Below are 20,482 nucleotides of genomic sequence, written 5' to 3' on the forward strand. Positions count from 1 at the left end.
ACATCCGACAGAGAGGCTTCAACTCACACAATATATGCATGTTCCCGAAGCGAAGATCGAATTCTCCGTAAGCTCCGATTCGTTGTGAGCCTCCATGGATAAATTGACATTTCTCCCGAGAGTACGAATGGACCAATTACCCTCGGAGAGGGAATCGATGATTATATCGGCTCGTAGAGCGATCCGCTGATAATACTATTTGTGATCAGTTGATCAGTGATCATCGTACGCATAAACCATTTTCGCTTTCACCGAGTGTACCGCGAGGAGCTCGCTAATTCTCCTGCAAAGCCCGAACATCGATTCTGGTGTTGTAAAGCATGGGAATAAGCCGATCGGGACCCCCTCAAGCATGAAAACTCCAACTTCGAGAATCCTGCCGGCGCCGGCCTTTGTCTGCGGAGAAGAGTGATGCTCCCTCAGGACCGGCAAGTCATCGAAGTGTTCAGGATCTGGTTTAGACTCCCTGAGCGTCTCGAGACCGCAGATCTGCATTTTCCCGAATCAGAAAAGATGGTTCGAATGTTTCTGATTTAGATCGAATGATGACGATGATCCTAAGGTGCGACAGGCGACAGGCAATGCCGCCGGGCCGGCGCGTGCCCTGCCGTCTCGCTTTGATTCTTGCTGCGGTGCGGGGTGATGATCGTTGTTGCTGCCGTTCTGCGCGTACCGAGGATCTCGGGAGCCAGACCTCTCGAGTGCAGAACGCCCTGATTTCGGGAGGCATACCTCGGACACCAGGAACTTCAAGGAGCACTATTCCCCCCCAGGTGCTTGAGTCCCTGAGAGCGATGAGAGCCATCCATCGATCGAGATTTGTGGCTCAGTCCCGGAGCGGAATCGGGACGAGGCAAATCCATGATGATCTTGGCCACCGACTCGAAGAACATCTAGTTCTGGCTCCAGCGTGGGATGATGGAGAGGCAAACGAAGGGGTAGCCCCTAGGCCTCGCACCGATTAATCGTTAATTTCCCGGGGTAGTCTCAGGTAGCGGGGAAGAGCCTGAAAGACTCTCGGTAACGCGCAGAAGCGATCGGCATAGAGTTCTAGTGTGATCTGTAATGCAGTGTCCCGCAGCATATCAATCTCCGCGGCTTCCTCTTTGACATTCGACCGCCGACTTCCTTTCAAGCAGAGCGAGATTTCAGCGTTGTCCGGCTGTTGCTGGGGGAGAACAGGACCAGTCTCAAGCCTCGAACGCTGGACAACATCCTTATTCTGAGGAAGTTTCACGAGCAGAAACCAGAGCAGGAGGATTGAAAGTTCCTCCACGTTCAGCTGAGAGATATCCAAAAATCGTTAGATTAAGGAGTTCCATTCCGAGGCAGTGATATCAGTGAACGCTAACTTATACGAGTAGAAATTGGTTCGTTTGAGCCGAAATTTTGTGCCTTACCGATCGCCCCCACGTTCGTGGATAAATCCTGACAATAGCCATCCGAAGTATAATTCGTACAAATCGAGATGAAGATAATGTTCAGAGGAGAATTCATGGAGAGCAGCATATATCTTGCCCACTGAGGCTCGGGATGCTCCGGAGGAAATCGCGATCCGTAAGCGGTTTAATTCGCGGCGCCCGATTCGCGGTCTCGGACTTATCGCAAATTGCGGTCTTCGGATTTCGCGGTTATTTGCGAGGCCTAATTGCGGCGCCTCAATTCCTGGTGGAGCTTTTAGTCGATTCGTACGACGGGAAGCAGGCTGTGAGCCCCATGAAGGGTTATGAATTGCTCTACCTTCAGATCGTATGAGAGAGGTACTAGATCTAGATTTCGTAACTCCCGGGAAAGAGACAGCCCTAAGTGGAAGATGGAGTCTTAAATCCCTGAAGCCTTGAGACTCCATGGCGTTTGCAGGCGATGATCGATAGAGAGCGACGAGACCGGAGAAAACGTGAATTTCCGGAACAGAGAGCGGGATTGTCATCATCGTTTCCCGTCGTGGAACTGCCACTTCCTCGTATTTTATTCGAAGTCGACGTTGGCTCAGCGTGCCTGCGAGAGCGAAGTATGACACTCGACAGGGATGAGATTTCGATCGGCGTACGAGCATTTTCTTGCACGCCGCTAATGAAATCAAATCCGTCCGGAGCTTGGGGCATGCAACGGGGCTTGAAAGGCGGATCGAATTTAGTGTAACTCGGGGCTAGGAGCTGGATTTCGGATGCTTACGTCAATGTCTCCCGAGTTGAAGCATCTGCGAGTTGAGTCGAACTTCGAGGAGCAAAAGGGATACAATTGTTAGAATCATGGAATTCTGGGTCATTCTTGATCGCGGTCAGAGCCGGATATGCTCAGGAAGGGAGCGAGCACCCATCGAACACACATAGAGTTTCAGCGTCTTCGCATTGGGTCTGTTTCCTACAAGCAACGTTCTGATGCAACAAGCAATTCGAGTTCGGTCAGGAGAACGACTGCGTAGTCGTCTGTCAAACCACCCGATCTTAAATCCAAGATACAACTATAGCATCACCCAAGTCAGATCCTCGGGGAATCCTCATGCTAGCAACACATACCGATAAGATCGAGAAGGGCCGGGAGTTTTTACGATTCTCATGCGCGAGCCTTCTCGAAGGCATGGTACGATGCCTCACTTTCTGCGAGATCGCGAGAGGCCTAGGAAATCCGCGGATCTCTAATCCCTACTCGAGAGTTAGAACCTCAGCCACCGCTCGGGAATGTTCAGTCTCCTGTCGACGCCCATGATTCCCCTCGATCGCGAGCGTTCCCCCGTAGTGATGGCGGTGTGGCTGAGACCTCGAAATTCAGATCGATTGTAGAAAACCTCAAGCTCCGGGAAACTGTCAGGAAGATTCGTTTAAGCTAAGGGATATTCCCCGGAAGATGAGGAGGACCGACAATGCGTGAGATCCTTCCGACCACGACAAGGGATTCTCTCCAAGATTGAAGGAAACAGACGATTGGTATCCTGCTTGATGCTCATAATCGACTGCAAAGGCCTCCTGGGAGCGTCGTACCGGTCCCGAATGCCTCGCCGAGGCTCATTCGGTGCCGTCGGCATTGGAACTTTCGCGCCTCTACCAAAAGCCAAAGCGGCGGCTTAATCCATTCTCCTCTGGAGTTCGTCTGCTAGCCTGCACCAATGATCCTACTGTTGTTTAGCCGCCGCCGCGACTCCGTCGTGTCGTCGTCAGTGGTGGCTGCTGCTGCTGCCGCTGCTGGTTTTGATACGCCCTGCTGCTGCGGCTCTATTGGGACTAGTCGGTCTATTGAGTCAATGGTAGATAGTTGTTGAGTGCGGCGTTGTCTGCGGACGTTCGTTTGCTAAGGGTGTGATTGTGCTCGGATTTTTTCTCGTCGGGGGTCTCCGAGCTGCGAGCTGCCATTGAGGTGAGTTAGGTTGTTTAGGACGAAACGGACAAGAAGCATCATCGCCGGTGTCAGCGGCCGAGCATCTCAAGCCGAGCGTTTCAATTTTCTCCGACGATTAGGCCTAGTAGCGCTGAATGTCTAAGTGATTGTTCCACCGACCTGACATGCAAGGAATGGGGGTCAGTATCGATGTGCGTGAGGACCTTAAAGACGGACATTAAGAGAATTTCAAGTGCTGAGTTGGCAACAGAGATGTGCCGTGCCGCCTGGTGGAGGGTGGCAACCAGGCGGTCGGTCTCCCGACCGGCCTGCCAGCCATTCGGCCGACCATCGACCGCACAGTCAGCCAGTAGGCCGGCCGCTTGCTCGATCAGTCGCTCGGTCGGTCGAAGCGGGTCTCGATGACAGACTGTAAATGCAGAAGAAGTTTCCCCAACGCGACGAGTGGCTAACTTCTGAGATCCCCATAAGGGAGGTGGGCGGCATCTCACGTTGCTCTCCCATGACACAACATGCCGGACGAAACAGCGTGTTCGACTTGATGTCTGGAGTCTGGACTGCCAAGCGAAAAAGATCGTAGCGAAAGACATTGACGTGAGCGTCAGTCCGTCAGTCCTTCGATCGTTTGTTTATCCGATGTTTGCTAGGTCGGTCATCAGTGATATCGTAACGCTTCTGATCACTAGGGCTATCTCTCGAAACTTGGATAGCTCGTGTCATGCGGAAGTGCCCGATTCGCATGTCAGCTCTCAGGTGCGAATCTCATCGAAGACTTCACTCAAATGATCGACCACGGGGAGGTGCCTGCTCGGGAGTTATGAGTCTTATACGACCGAATCGAGCAGAGGATGGTGGTGGCTTCGGCTTTGACAACAATCAGCTCTCGAAGGAATCGAGTCACGAATGGAGAAACACCGCGAGGGAGCAATTGAACGCGAAAGTGGAGCTGGGGAAACGATGATTCACGGATGACGATTGCTGCCGCAAAATAGTCATTCAGCCGTACGTGGATAGACGCTTAGCTGGCCAGCTAAGCGTCCGCTCTGTCGCACGATCGATACTACCATCCATCGGCTGGATGACTTTCCGACGGTTGACGAACCGAGTGACGTCTGGCTATTCCTCAAAACGATCGAGGGCATCAACTCGGAGCATCGACGTTGCTCGAGAGCCAGCGTCTCGGTCATGGGTCCTCCCTCTTGCATCTGAGTGTCACGCCAACCCTGCTTGCGGTTCGTGAGAGCGCGGGTTCTCCGATGACAGCATAGGGATTTCATTTGTTCGCTAACTCCGAACACTGCGATCATTTTCCTCTTCCTGTTCGCGCCCTCGAAGGCGTAGTTCCAACAAAACGGCAACCTCAATTCCGCTGCTTGTGCCGCTTATGCTGCTGCCACCCATAACATCAACAACGAGTCGACAGAGATGATGCAGACGGAGGGCCTGGAGACATGAATCTGTCAGCCGACCAGGAGGACTTTTTGGCGGAAACAATCGCCATCTCGCTAATAATGGTGACGATTGACCAGGCGACGGCCATGACCGGGGGCTTCTGTCAAATTCCTCCAGATCATCGAGGAGGAAAAGTCGAAACCACCGTGAGGAAGTTTGCAAAGGGAAGCGTTTCCACCGTGGTTCTCGATCAGACAAGTTTTGATCTCCGATTCTGGCCCCTCGGGGAACTCATGATTCAGCTCCCGAATCCGTGATTCTGCCGAGCGGGGCTGACAACGGATAGGCAGCAGGTCCTTCCGTATCTGTACTTCTCCCCGTTCCTGACGCTGGTATCGTCGTCATCATTGACGGCGGTGACGTGAGCGTCAGCAATGTATACTGTCTGTCACATGATTAGGTCGCTGAGAAAGAGAGCGCTGCCGGTTGAGAGAAAGACGGAGCACGGGAACGATGCTCCGACCAAGCCTCCCGTCAACCCAGTTTCGAGTCGGAGGAGAATGAAAATTCAGATGTTTCTGAATCGAAGCGGAAATTCAAGGCGTCGCCGATTCCGAATTCGACTTTCGTGAGTGAATCGCAATCGCCGGACTGCGGCTCAAGGGGAGAAATTCCGCTCTGATATTGTTTTTCGGGAGGCCCCGTCTAAAGCGTTGTGATCAGGCTGCACTTCTCGAATCAGTTCCCCAATATCCTCGGACGGGCCTTCGAGAAACGCCGGCGGCGGTCCTTTCGGCTGGATTTCTCGAGGAAAGGGAGCGGGGTTCCGAGCGTGCGGATAAACGAGGGATGTCGCCGATAATTTCCGATCTCGGACACGCTGCTTTCCAGCAGATGCTCGCAATTTGCGAGCTGAATGATTGGTGTCAGACAGCGCTCGAAACTTGGGCGAAGTGCCGATCGCCATGATCATGATGATGCTACTCTCTGAAGGCGCGAGAAGCTGTGCTGAGACGATAGGATGAGGGCTCAAATGGAGCTGATTGATTTGGGAAAAGGTCACATGTTAACGGACCCTCCGCGCTCCATCCGCTTGCTGGTGCGTCGGATCTTCGACCAAGCTTGGTGGCCTCCGTGCGGTTAGGAATACTCAGAATCTCCGCTTTCGGAGAATATGTATGTCCATCAGGGAAGTCCTGACGGGAGTTTCCTTTAGCGTAGTCCACTCAATCGATCCTTGAGTGCGGTATTCTTCGGCTGGATCTGAGACTCAATCATCTGTGTCGATCCCCATTCCTTATGCACAAGGGTCTCGTCATTCGTCCCGGGGCGACCTTCCGAAGAAGTATCCCTACTACGCGCTGAAAGACCGGTGTGGCGAGACTTTTTTTCAGCAAGCTCACCGGTGCGAGATTCATACCGTATAAGGGATCGTTGTTCATTTATACCGAGCGGTGATGTAGCCGGGAAGACTTTTCCAGTATGATGAATGGCACTCTCTAATGAAAATCACATCTCGTTCCAGGGTGCTCGTTGGACCGGATCGGACCAGGTATCATCGACTCGGACTCCGAAACGGAACGTAGACTACGTGTAATCTCTTGATTAGTACGAATCGAGGGAAGAATACAGGAGGGAGCAGCAAAGCGCATTGGCACATTTCTTTCAAAGTAAAAAAAGAAGAAACGACGAAGTCAAAAGTAGGGTTTCTGCCTCTGAGCTGAACCTCGTCCCGAGAAGCAGGTCGACCCCACGCTTATACCGCAATGCAGACTATCAAATGTGTGGTCGTCGGGGACGGCGCTGTAGGAAAGACATGCCTTCTCATATCGTACACGACGAACAAATTCCCGTCCGAATACGTTCCGACCGTATTCGACAATTACGCTGTCACCGTTATGATCAGCGGAGAGCCGTATACGTTAGGCTTGTTCGATACAGCAGGTGAGTTCTCGTGGGTATTGCTGTGGGGAGCTAATGCTACAAAATCGAAAACCTATCCCATCCTCGACCGAGTCTGTTTGAAAACGGGTCCTTTAGAGATCATCGATCCGGTCGCTTTTTCATGTTTATTTTCCATTACAGGGCAGGAAGATTACGATAGACTACGACCCTTGTCGTATCCCCAAACTGACGTTTTTCTTGTTTGCTTCTCCGTTGTGAGCCCGAGTTCATATGAGAACGTCCGCGAGAAATGGGTTCCCGAAATCACCCATCATTGCGCCAAGACGCCGTTTCTTCTGGTGAGTATAGCTGTCTGTGTTCCTCGGAGCTTCCCGAGGAACTGCGTCATCCCTGAACCGCCGATAAGCTGGGAGTTCCGATGAAATTCTAGGTCTTCCACCCTCATTATTCCCATCGAGATTTGCTAAACCTCTATTCATAACTCGTAGGTCGGGACTCAAATCGATTTACGGGACGACCAAAATACTTTGGATAAATTGGCCAAAAACAAGCAGAAGCCGATCTCCAACGAACAAGGCGAGAGGCTGGCCAGGGATCTACGCGCCGTCAAATACGTCGAGTGCTCAGCTTTGACTCAGGTTCGCCTTGAATATCCATAGGCTCTAACCCGCATGATTCTAGATTGCCTGGAACACGGAATCCAAAACGAGACTTTTCGAAATTTTACAGAAAGGGTTGAAGAACGTCTTCGATGAAGCCATCATGGCGGCCCTCGAACCTCCAGAGACCACCAAGAAAAGAAAATGCGTTTTACTCTGAATGACTGACAGAGGAGGGAATCAATCGACCGTTGTAAAACCACTGCTGAGAGCGACTGCTCGTTCTGCTGCTCGTCCGCAAGCGGTCGCGAAATCATCAACCGTGGCTGTATGGTAGCACTCCCTGGAAGTCACTCACCTCAAACTTCTCCTCATCTTGCTTCTGCTCCTTGTTGTAGTGAAAATTCATCCCCTGACATGAACAACGTCATTAACCTCCTGTCGTCACTGATTCTGCTTAATGATGAAGATTATAAGGATGGTATACAATTGAGCCTCGCCCCTTGCATTTCGATGGAGGAGCTCTTCGGTGGAGATCAGTACAAATCTAATTGACTATAGAGCCAGGATCGAATATACCAGAAGTCTTTGAAAAAGGCGTGAGTGATCGATGGATGGAACATAGAATGAATGGATGGCTCGAGAGATGGCTCGTAGTCGGCAGGCGGAGAATGGATCCAGGTGAGAAGAACGGGCGGTTCAGAGGAGCGGTGTTGGTTGGCGCGACCGACGACGCAGATATTCATGATGATGATGATGATGATTTACTGATAGTACCGTCAATCCTGCTGACCACGAAGAAGACTGAGATGATCAACACAACGTTGACGGAGATGACCATATTGATGAAGAAGAGGGATTGATATATTTGTATTGTTATTGAAATTCATTAACATTGTCGTCTATTGATTCTACAGAGCTGCGGCGTAGTCAATTTCATTGTCGTTCTTGAATGAGCTAATCTGCTCGTCCGTCATGGAATTCTCCTCCCTTGCGTATCGCTTAAGAAGAAAGGAACACGAATGCTTACAATAACCCTTCCCCAACTTCCTCAGTCAGCTTCGAACCTTCATTTAGCAGACCTCCCCCGAACGGGCGCGACCTACGGAATTGAGAATCCGCGCCGGAACTTTTATTGGCGTTTGATTTCTGATAGGCGGCTCCGCAGCGAATCCACCATGAAAACGACAGTGATAAAGACGAAGCAGGCGAAGGGAGAGTACGCTCCGAATCCATGGATGTCTGGTGGCCTATATGTTCCGCAATTTGTCGAAGAAAAAGCGAGCAAGCCCGAAGTCGTCTGTGAGCATAAATTTTTTCTCTCGAGGAACCAAATTAGTTGTGGGACGGGAACGATTAGCTTCTCCGAATAGAAATCCTTAGGACAAAATAGGAGCGAATTCTGGGGATGAAACTCTTGGGGCGAGATGTCCCGAGTCATGCGGGGAAGTGCCGAAGGCCCAATGCACAATTTAAGCGGCCGCACAGCGAAGAAAAGAGTGACATACACGAAAGATGAATACTGAAGAGAAAGAGCTGAACATGTGGTTCTAAATCGATAAGCTCAACTGGCATCGGCTCCGATTTGATGTACCAAGCCCCTGTCGATCCACGTTCAACCGGCTTCCTTCAACGGGATATCGGTAGATAAATGGAATCATTTGCACTCCATAGTCTCTGGCGACCCGTTTGATGTACGGAAGGAAGCTCGTATGTAGGGGACGACGGAGAGAAATTCAGCTTCGAGTTCCGCCGAGTTTCTGGATTTTCGCAGGTGTTGTCGATTAGAAGGAACTGAAAAGTAAATAAGGACAAAGAAGTTATGAAACGGATGACAAGAAGAGACACTCATGGGCGATTCATCCGGATAGGGAGGAGCGGACATCATTCAATATCATTAGAAAGAATAAACAACTGCGGATGGCCGGGCCGAACAAAGAGAGGAAGGTCGATTATTAAATTGATTGATTGATATCTAATGAATGAGCAAGAGACGATGTAGGTCACGAAACATTGTTTGAAATCAATGTGTGTAAGTTATAAGGATGAGCAAGAACTGTAAGAAGGAGGCATGGAAAGTAAACGAATAAATATTCAAAAATTGAGAGGATTCCTTCTCTCGCCAGCCTCGATGCTCTCTGTCAGCCGAACGTGGCCGACTTGCGGCGACGCGCCATGCCGTCAAATACCGGAGACGTCGAGCCCGAGCTTGATCCCTGCTCCAGGGAGATATATAGATGCCATTTACTCTCGATGCTGAGAACCGTGGACGGGGAGCACGCTTCGAAGTGACTGTAAGATGAGCGATCAGCCTCCCCTCGGAGGGCTCGCCAGTATAGAGGGATGAGCCGTTGTCTCAGAAGCTCGAGCCCGTAGCCGCTAACTTACGCTGTCTCGAGCTCTCGATCTCTCTAGGCTTGATATCGCCCCTCATGACCGCACATATTGATGATCGGAAAACCCAGTGCTTAAGGCCTAATGCTCTTCCTTCAAGGATCTATGAGAAAGATGTTCATGAAATATTCTGTCAATCCGCGCTAGGATGACGTCTGCCTCAATTCCAGAAGATAGCCAGACAAAGACTCGAATGCCTCATGGACATCGTTCGATTCAGTCACAAATTCAATTGTTTGCCTGCTCTACAAGGGTATGGGTCCGACTCGGACAATCGGCAGGTCAGGGGTCCGCAACGACCCTTCACTGCGGTACATCCCGTCAGCGTAATCGATGTTCCTTGACAAGGTACCGAAGGTCGAGCGCTTGATCTACCGTGGGGAAAATTGAGCGAATCTAGAGACCCCTGTAGATGTGCATTCCTGATTCTGCTCTGTCACTCAGGATCGGACGCGACTTTCGTTCCAATCGCCCTCATGGGGAGGACCGAGCATATCTTCAGGATTGCCGTACTCGAGGAACGATGCCTACCGTCCGATACAATCGAGTGGGATGCAAGCGTCATGTCTATCTTGGCTCACCAGGATAAGGTATCACGGAGTACAACATAGATGGCGCCACCTGTGCTTCGTGCGGGGGGATGTACTAGTGAAGGGAAGTTCAGCGCACGAGAGGCTCTAAAAGGGGGCGCGGGGCTCTCTCTCGGTGTACTGCCATCTCATGATTCACTTGGCCGAGAATTTCCTCGAAGCCGATCATGATTAACCGGGAAGACTGATGTAGGATTCAGGAGGACTCCGAGTCCTCTCACTCAAGCCCCAGCAATAATTTCTTCGACTTCGAGGTCCGTTACGGCGACCAGATTCGTAAGGATCCTTGAAAATATGTGCTAATCTTATGGTGAGCTGATCTCCCCTGCTGAGGGGCAAAGATATTATACGTTTGCGTTTGGATCCCGAGCACGCAGCGTAAGCAAGACGAGCCCGACAAGGAAGAATCAAAGGAATTTGCGGACATGCGCGAATAATAGTCTAATGAGAGGGAACTATCTGCGACCTTATGTCCCCCTTAGCTCCTTACCTGTGGGAAACGCCGTCAGGCATCCGGGGCATCTGTCATCCGTCAGGACCTGAGGGTATAACTCTTCGGTATCAGCTTAGCGGAGGAGCCCACGATCCTCGGGTACCGAGAGAGAGGGAACTCAGAGTTAGTCTTTCGTGCAGAGTGAAGTTTTTCAATTGGAAACGTCGTGGTGTACAGCTTTCGATTCCGGAGCGATCGCCTCCCCGCCCCCATCCGGTCCCTCCGTGTACCCATCTGTCTTACCAAGTTCCGTCTCGGACGGAGAATCTTCCGATCCGACGGCGGTGCCGTCCATTAAATTCGAGCCGCTGTGCACAGCTCAACTCTCGCTCTCTTCCAAACTTCAAACGGGGCACGGGCGTCGAAACGACTTCGTTTCGTACTCCCGTGTTCAACTGCAAACACCAATCAATTTCGGGGTTCGACGGTAGAACACACATCGCCGATACCTCCCGGAGGATATAGGTTGTCCCAGGAGTAGTGGAACCGAGGCGAGCTACTTATCGCGCACGAATATGGTGAGAGTTCCGATACGGAGGCTCCTCACGGAGCTGGGACCCGAGAAGCTCCCTCTGGAATAAATGATCTTCTGGGCGGTAATTCTCGCAGCTAAACACTGTCGAACATAGGCGAAAGGAAACAATTAGAGTCGACGAAACAAAGCTAGGACAACAAGCTGTTCTTGATATGCGTAACGTGTTCGCTTCATTAAGACGAATACAGCCCGGTCGGAGCTGAGCTAAGAGCCAACTAAGCGAGTAACTCAAGGGACGACAATCGAGCGAGTGGACGTGGCCATGGTGAAAGCCATAATTGAGATGCTCATCCCCCTCACTTCGAGCACTCCCCGCATCTACCTCAACGAGGCTTTTCGAAGTCGGCGAAATCGCCTACACGATGAGGACTATGCGACAAGCTCCAATGAACGGGCGAATCTATGCTGTACCCGTCGGAGGGTGTTGGAGAACGAAACGTGCTGTTCGGCAGATAGAACGAGGAGGAATTTGGAGACAACGAGAAAAACGAGCCAAATCGAAATCGACAAATGTTGTGGCGCGCTCCGGGTTCTAATTTTTCGGTCAGTTGCTTCTGGATATTGGCTGTGAGAGCGCGCGCGCGCCCTCTCGCAGACAAACCCGAGTCTGTCTGTTCTTTCTCGAGCAATGTATGTATGTGTGTTCCCGAGAGGCGCTGTTTCGGAAAACGAACTTAAATCAATTCATTACCATGCGAGCGTGTGCAAGCCACCCCGACAGGGAGATAGGGGAGGGGATTCACGCCGCAGCGTGAATCCGGAGCCGTTTCGTTAGCACCCTATCGGAGTCCCGGAATTTGTCCCGAGCTGATGGCACAAATTAACAGCAATAAGAATATGCACTCGTCCATGCGGACGATTCCGAATGCGATGTCGTATATCCTAATCCACGAGACGACGTCCGAAGCGGTCAAGGACGGCGTAATTGATGAGATGCTCGTAGGTCTCTGGTCCTCTGATAGAATTCGTGGGAGAGGATTTTCCTCAGCGGATGCTGCCCATCCTTGCGAATAGTTCAGCTATGGCCGCAAGAATGACTCGACGATGCGACGGCGCTATTGAGCGCTGATGTAGTCCAAGATCTACCGTCAGGAATCAGAAAGAGCGAATCGAGTTCGTGGCATCTGAATAGATCTCGCCAGTTGGGCGCAACTCATCAGAGCGGAGTGCCTGTTCTTCGGCGACCGCGTCCCCATTATTGAAGGAAAGATCATCACAGGTGTGTCAAGACGTGTGCTGACGAGCCGTTCCCTTCGGACGAATCGGAAAACCTGAGTTCGGAATCTCTGATTCTCATAAGATTTGTACCAATCGCATGAAAGTAGCGAAGCTCCTCGACACGGCTCAGGACGAATCTCGATCGATTTCCCGCTCGCGGATTTTCTCCTCGAAGGAATCTCCCAACTGAATTCATGGTCCCGGAGAACTAGAGAAGCGGGATCAATGTAACCCATTACTCGCCATGGAAAGCATGCCCGGGGCGTTCACGTTCGGGCACCCTCGTAATGTTCCCCCAAAAGCTGTGAGTTTTGAGCTGTCGTCGTCGTTATGAATGAGCGGCTTGTGTCATACCGGACCCGGGTTGAGGCTTTTCCGGTCGGTCCGGAATGAAATCCGACGGACTCCGCTCTGGAGCGGATCCAGGAATTCTCCGAAAGCGGCCTTCAATGCGTCGAGGGTGGGGCGGATTGATGCCTGGGTCCAGCTTCGACACGGCAAATATGGACAGTTGGAACACTCGGTAGGGCTTGATCGCTGGGCCGCCCTTCCCAATGTATCCGCCACTGATTCCGCTACATCGGGTCGTCGGCATTCTAGATTCCTCCAATTCTAAATTGCTGTCCGGATATGTGTCGGAGAAAGTACGTCGTACGCGCCTGTATTCGTTGTAACCGACTCACAGAGACATCGCCTTATCGAACGATCGACTGCCGATGGCCAATGATCCTTCGGAATTCAGTTTCGATGGTCGCCGATGTCGTGATCGAGGATCCATAGGCTCATCCACGTATATGTCTGCGCGCCGCTGTGTTCACCTCCTTCACGAATGAGCAAGCTGGCACGGATTTCGATGAATTGTTCAGCGCACCCACTCAATCAGTATGCCGTCGACGCCTGTTCGCGATCCTTATCCTGCAACTCTGATGACAGAGTAGATATTTTTTCTTCATCCCTTGTGAGAGAAAATCCAGAGAAGATTGTCGGCGAGAGTAATCGACTTGATGAGTATCTCCCATCTTGGAACCACAGCGGTGAGCTTTCCGAATCATCCTTTCGAGATGGCCTCCGCGCAGAACCTTCGAGGAGTGCTTTTAATAATAATGACCACGATACAAATGAATGAATGGACCAATGAGGCCAGAAGCGCTGCAGATATAAATGGAATACCAACCACGCAGTGTGACGGACGGTCACCCGAAGAGTCGACCAAACACTCGTCCACCTGGCTATCCCAGGACTACCGCTAGCAGCAGCCCCGAATCTCGGCATCGCGACGGTGTTCCCGATCGAGACCCGAGTTTACGTTAGCAGGTTTGAATTATCGTACATTCTGGCGTGAGTTCTTGCGCCTGCGGCATCTTGCACTTCTGCTGACATCATCGAGTATCCTCGCGCGAGCGACGACCGTCTGAAGTAGTGTCGCGAGAGCCTGTGTCGTTCCAGCGCAAGATGAAGATTTCGCATCGCTTGACATCCATGTACAAGCAGCGAAACCCATGGTGCATTTCGGTCTATCCGCTCTCTCGACAACGGATTCCGACTATAAGAAATGCCGATACATCGGCTCTCGCGGTCCCTCCACGCTAGTTTTCTTGTCCCTCACTGTATGCTTTAAGTCATGTTTGTAACTCGACGCTGGAAAGTGGAAAAAGACGAGATCAATCAGTGAAAAAACAACGAACGGAACGAGAGAGCAGACAAGGGAAACGAGTAGAGGCGGCCGTTGCGAACAACGGCGAGGAACGGCGCGAGGAGAGCCGGCGCAAGATAGAGCGCTGCCGGGAACAGGCTGCATCTAGGAATAAAGAAACGGGGAAGTGCTCCTTCCTTCTGCCCGATTCGACGGGAGGCGGAGTCACGAATCACAAGACCAGTGGCGGCCGAATCAGCCCGGCACCCCTGTTGCTTAGGACCAACCGCCGGAGCAAACCGAGTGGCAAATAGAAGAAACCGAAACGATTCGAAACACAGTCGGCTAGCGAGCGATTCGGCGTACCGAGAATCAGACCGAGAATCAGAAAAATCACCGTACCCGTCCAATCGACAATCGGGATACGTGTGCGTTCCCGAACCTGAAAAATCCAGGTTGCGAAAACAACTACGATAGGATCACCTAATATTTTCCCTGCGATCTTTCCGCAGACTATTACGGCGGTAGCTCTGTGCTCGCGGTGAGAATTCGCATGCACACGCGAATCAGATGATGCGGGATAGTTCGACCGCATAGAACCATAGAACTCACACTTCCCCTCACTTCGCAACTGCATCGAGTGCCGCGATGCTCTGGATCTTCGCATCGCTCAACATCCCTCTGTCTGTAATGGAAGGGATCCGCCGCAGAAATATCAATCTACGAAAGGGTTTTACTCGGTTTGCTCTGCCCATTAAAATGTTCTCAGGTAGGTACTCGCGGAGCGCCTGAGCTTTGAGTTAGAGCGAGCCCCGTGACTTTTTTTTATCTCGTTGATTGGCCGCGTTTGATAATAGCGACAATCGCCGTACATATCGAATTACATCATTCGTCGATGTTGATGCGAAGTTGGGATCTTGCTTCGGTCGTTGAACAAATTCAATCTTGGGAGTCCTTCAGCTCCCATATAACGGAGTGTGAAATGGGCACATTTTGATGTAGTGGAGCTGAATCGGTGAAGGTCTAACCGAGACCCGATGAGATTCCGTTCCTTGCAGCTTCCGGGAGGTCTTTCGAATTCTGATCGGAGCGGTCCTTGATTTTTCTGCGGCATAGTTCTCGCAGCAGGAGCCAGAAGAGCGGCAAGCAGAGCTAACGTGAGTAGCATTTATTATTTTGGCAGCATTGCGCAAGGCTGCTGTACTCGCGTCCGGTCATCGATCTTGGCACGAGCGTTCGTTCCTTCTTTCGTAGTAGCTCGACTTCAAATGGAGCGACCCTCGTCTGCTCGATTCGACTACGAATCCGATTCGAATTCACCGACTGTGACCAGTTGGAACAACTGTCTCCTCTCTACGGAGTCTCCAGGTTTACCTCGAATCGAAGCGGTATGCCTTCACCGGGGCTCTATGGAAACGACGATTCCCCTCTCTTTCTTCCCGCGAGCATCGCTCCGATTACTCGGATTGTTCGGATAATAATGAAGACAATGTACCCAATTGCTATCCGCTTCGGTGACGATTCCGAACAGTTCAGACCGTCGTTCCCTCTACCCGTCGCGTCGTACTGACTGTCGCACAGGCTAGCTGGGTAAAGAACTGCGAGTCCTCCTTCGCTGGCCTGAAGAAAGTTCTCAAGCCGCCTCGACTCCCAAAGGGAAGCAATTTCGCACAATCTTGATCGATCCCCACGAGTGACCTAGATTGACCCTCTGAGCTTGTTCGGACCTCCTATCATCGCGATGTCGCCTACTCAAAAGACTTCAGCAACGGCTCCTCAACCGAGGATGCTGCAGCACCTCGATGTTATATGAGCTCGCTTGTCTGAGACGTTCGACCGGTCTCCTAGATCCGAGAAAAAGTCGCCGGACAATGACGAGCCGTCCCCTCCTCTCGCAAAAAATCGCAGTCCTTGTTTTCCGTAGAACGTGCGACGTATTTTTCTTGGCCTTCTGTACTAAGGCTAGTTTTCCCGCTCGTTGACTCTGTCCCTGATCCCTCCGCCTCAGTCCTGATTCGCTCGCTCGACGCCGCACTGCTGTTCCATTCGATATGGCTCACTGAGCACAGATTTGATTTCTTCTTTTCTCGAAAAGGAGAGAGAGAGCCAGCCAGCCATCGAAGCGATGAACACTCGGAGCCGAATCGAGAAATGGCGGCGGCGGAAATCTAAGCCGTGCAAGAGCTTCGGCCGGGGCGAAAGCTCTCCGCTCCCCTTCCGAGGTACCGGCGCCGCGCCCGCCGTTCGCAACAGCGTGGGCAGAACATCTAGAGGCGAAACTTCAGTCAGGAAGTCTCTGATCGGCGAGTTTCACTCTCCGCGCTCCGGGAAAAAATGTTACGAATGCACGAACTTGAGCCGTGATCGCTCTGGAGCCTTCCACCGGCTGCTTTGCGACAGCGAAGCATTGGGCGTATCCACGCGCTGCCAGAGATCTTAATTGACGTCTGGACCGCGAGTGCATTCGGCTTTGGGGCTTTTCGTATGCCGGATCTAACCAAGATCACTTATGGGAGGCTCTCCGTACCCACCCGCAAGTTGTTGGACGGTGGCATCTTGTGCTCTGTCCCCGCCCCGACAATGCCCAGGAGAGCAGTTCGGAGCGGCAAGACCCTTCCCAATCCTGAGTTTAAAGCGTGGGGTATTGTTTTCCCAAATACGCGGAAAGTCTCGCAGAGCTTCTGCTTTCGCCTCTCGCGAACGATTTGTGCTCATAAAGGGCTCCCATTGAGGAGCTAGCAGACTGGCCTGTTCTGAGCCGGGCACGGTCGAGCCCGACTTGACGATTTGCATAAGTCTTCGACGGCTCCACCACAGGCAATGCCCTTAACCACACTATAACAAGCAAGTGAGAGCGGCAACGGGAGCGTTGGGCAGGCGGAGACCACTCCCTCCGACATTTCGTCTACGCTCCTAGAAGGTGCGCTCTTTGGATACAGATGACGGAAGCTCGGACCAAGCTTGAATTCCGCCGTGCCTCTCTGATGCAGCTGTCGCGATGCCCATCGTGCCCTCGCCGGAGTCTCGATAGAATGGAGCTTACGGCTCCTCATATTCCGTCTTTCCGGTAGGATGGCCAGCTGAGCATGGTGCAATGCAAAGGAAGAAGAATCCAGATGTCTCATGAGAGATCAAAAGTGCGGAGAGTGCCGAAGCAGGGGGTGGGGAAAGGGGGGGGAAACATAATCGCATAGCGTCGGAGACGCCGTCCTCACTCGCTTCTTTCCGAGAAGTGTTGCCTTCCGGAGGGACCCTAGCCAGGGGTCGAGACAGTCATTTCTAGCGGAAAGAGCTCAGGTAGGAGTGAGACCTTGCTAATTCCTCTGCGGAGATATTTTTCCACGGGGTCTCATATTTCGAATTCAGTTCCTTACTGCCCTTGCGGGACATTCCCCGAGAAATCGCTACCTTGCACGGCCCTCTCTGCGCAACGAGATCGCTGCTATTTTGTCCTGGTCAGGCACTCCGAGCACGCCCGCGCCGTAGGGATTCCGAGGCGGTGCGGGAGTATAATTCACTCGGGAGAGATCTCGACTTTTCCAGCCGCTTGGATTGCTTGGCTCCGACTTTGGGATCGCTCCGCTTAGATACCGAATCTCCAAATGGGATTCGATTCAGGCCCGAGGCCTCTAGTTCTTTTAAAAGGGTTTGTTTTTATCAAAGCTTCGCCCGAGTTCTTTGACGCCCCTGCGGCTCGGGCTGGAGCCGCCACGACATGAGCGACAACTGCCACGAATCAAATCAGCCGGGGCAGCAAAACAAGTACGCTCGTCATAAAATTAATCACCTAATTAGTTGAATGAGTGATCGAGTTTGATGAGCCCCAACGACGCGGCCCACAAAGACGATGATGTGAATTATTGAATTTGTGACCGATCGGAGATCTTTCCGAGTATCAACGAATCTCCTGATTACGCTCAGAATAGATCATGCTCATAGCTATGAGATCGTCGATTGAGTGTCTCACCGAGAACATTCCCGACGGTCGGGCTCCATGAGGGAAAGTTCCAAAAAGGTCCGAAAAACTGTCACCGGCGGTGCTGCGAGAGTCACTCAGACGAGTGAACGCGTTGTCAACCTCTTATTGCTTTGGGGAAATGGGTATCGAACAGCGAGTAATTATGTGAGCGGAAGGCGAGGGCTACCCACTTGCACAGGAGCAAGAAAATCGGAGCATCTTTGTCCGCTCGAGAGCCGCTTACCTTCACGATCGTCGGTCTGCGCGACTAAGTCTCCATCGGCCGACCGCTTCTCCGGGCCCTCTGCGATGCGTTCCCGATTGTAGATCCAGTCTGCGGCCGCATATCGTCTTCGCTTGGGGCTTACCTAGAATGCTCGGCTTAAGCCTCTTATCAAGTCTGTAATTCCTTTGCACCGCAGCGAAGACGCGCCGCCGATGGGGAGCGACATGTTTTCCACCCCACAAACTCACTCAACTTAGTCAGTCACCGGCTTTTACCCCTGACTGCCGAAGAGTCGTATGAGATGCCGAGCAACCGATGAGTTTCGCTTTCATCGCGCATTCCCCGTGGAAACAAATGCGGCTGTAAACGAATTCCTAGCGACTATATGCTCAATACCCGTTTGGATTGAGATCGATACTCGACAACTACTTCATTTATGTAAGTGTGCGCTGCATCCACGTTCTAGAGTGAAAAGCACGTCGAGACTCCTCGAGATCTTTCTCTTTTATTGAGACGAGCCGCTTGATGAACCGATTCGCGGTCCTCCTTCAACTTATAACATAAATGCTCAGTCAATGCCTTCGAACTACTAATACCCAGCTCGCAGGCTTCAATCGAGATCAATGGAATGGCTGCTCTCTGACTTTCATCCATCGTACAACACAAATACTGTCGAAGACTTGTCGAATCGTGTGGTATACTCATATTTGAGTGATTCCGATGCCCATCCTTGAATTCTGCTCTCAGTATGAATATGCGATTACAGAGATCAGCGCTTGCCTGTAGATCGTTTCCATATTCAGAAGCACCCGGACTAGAATTCCCGTTTAGATTACAAAGTCGTCTCTTGTTACAGGTATTGAGTATCTCCAGCAATTGAGACTTCATCGATACTCCCGGTGAGAATCTCCCTCGGTCCCCACAGTCACCATTCTATGAGCTTTGAGACAAACGTCTAGACTACTGAATGATATGCACGTACACTCATTGTGAGGAATTGATGCGAACTTCAACGAAACGAGCGGCGAGCGGGTCGCTGCCCAATGTGGGTTTCAGAGAGGATTTTTAAGCCCTTCCCTAAGAGAATAGTCGTTCCTCATGTGAGGAATTCGTCGAATGAGCCCTCATCGGCCAAAAGCGGACATACGAATGGACCATATTGAACGGATAGTGCTCTCATTCAACTATCGTGGAAATTCGGCCAAAGCTATGCTCTCTATCCATTCGGAACATCAGAACTCACGATCTTAGCGGTGGAGGGCCTTCAACCGAGTGACGACGTTGAAGCACTCGTCCACATGGCGTGAAACCAGGGCGGAGCCGCGTGCTTTGGATTAATTCAATGGATTCTTGGAGAAGTGGTGAGTTGGGAGTTTCTGGGAACAGTTCAGATTGCGCTACCGATCTTCGCGGATTCGGAAAAATGGAAAACTGGGTCGATGTCGGAGAGCATCATAGAATAAGCACGATTCCACTACGTATCCACATTCAATCACTGATGCTGATGGGAATTCTCACAATGAAATTCAGAACGATGGTATTCGTGAATCTAGACAGTCGAGTCTGCACGGGATTGTTGCCTAGGGAACACCAAGATTGCCGTCCGTTGTGCGTTCCCGTCTCAGCTTTGGTGGTTCGGTTGGAGTGCTCGTGCAATTCGTCGTTCCCTGGCTCCACGTTTCCGTGATTGAGGCGGCTTCTCCGAAATTTACTGCTGAGGCTACTCCAAATCTTGGTTCTGTGTCAGCGGAGAGAGCTTATCGAACGCTTCCTCCACGTTTTCGTGTCCACAGATGCAATTAAAATCGGCAACTATCACAATAATCTCAATAATCCAGATTGTTCTGGGAATAGTTTGTGGAGCGCTCAAACTTGCCCAGGAAGTCCCCTTCCGAGTTTCTCCTCGGATGGCCTCCGAACTCGGAGCAAACGTTGATATTAATTCTTGAATATCCCTTCTAAATACCTAGGATACTAAGCAAGCAAACGGTTATCGAGCAGAGTTTCAAGAATGCTTCCGATTCCGCGTCGCGAGGCGTGTGCAAGGCTCCGCCTGCGAGAGCCGTCGACATTCGTTCCGGTCTCAGTCCGGTAAGCTCACATCGCTCGCAGGACTCGAATGAAGCGAGCCCCATGAACGAAGGCGAAGGTCTCAGCTGCAGGCAGTTCGCAAGAGCATCCGGCCTCGGCTGCCTGAGCTTTC

The 20,482-nt window shown here is 51.6% G+C and overlaps 1 protein-coding gene across 1 annotated transcript; it reads left to right on the forward strand.

The window, feature by feature from the left end:
- The first annotated feature begins 3,127 nt into the window (after positions 1 to 3,127).
- On the forward strand, positions 3,128 to 9,337 carry Cdc42 (Cell division cycle 42). Its single transcript, XM_003737494.2, has 5 exons — positions 3,128 to 3,354; positions 6,254 to 6,672; positions 6,814 to 6,971; positions 7,122 to 7,271; positions 7,363 to 9,337. The coding sequence occupies exons 2-5, from the start codon at positions 6,495 to 6,497 to the stop codon at positions 7,450 to 7,452; spliced, it is 576 nt and encodes a 191-aa protein (XP_003737542.1). The 5' UTR covers positions 3,128 to 3,354; positions 6,254 to 6,494; the 3' UTR covers positions 7,453 to 9,337.
- The last annotated feature ends 11,145 nt before the right edge of the window (positions 9,338 to 20,482 follow it).

This window comes from Galendromus occidentalis, unplaced genomic scaffold (assembly GCF_000255335.2).
Source record: "Galendromus occidentalis unplaced genomic scaffold, Mocc_1.1 scf7180000075563, whole genome shotgun sequence".
Taxonomy (NCBI): domain Eukaryota; kingdom Metazoa; phylum Arthropoda; class Arachnida; order Mesostigmata; family Phytoseiidae; genus Galendromus; species Galendromus occidentalis.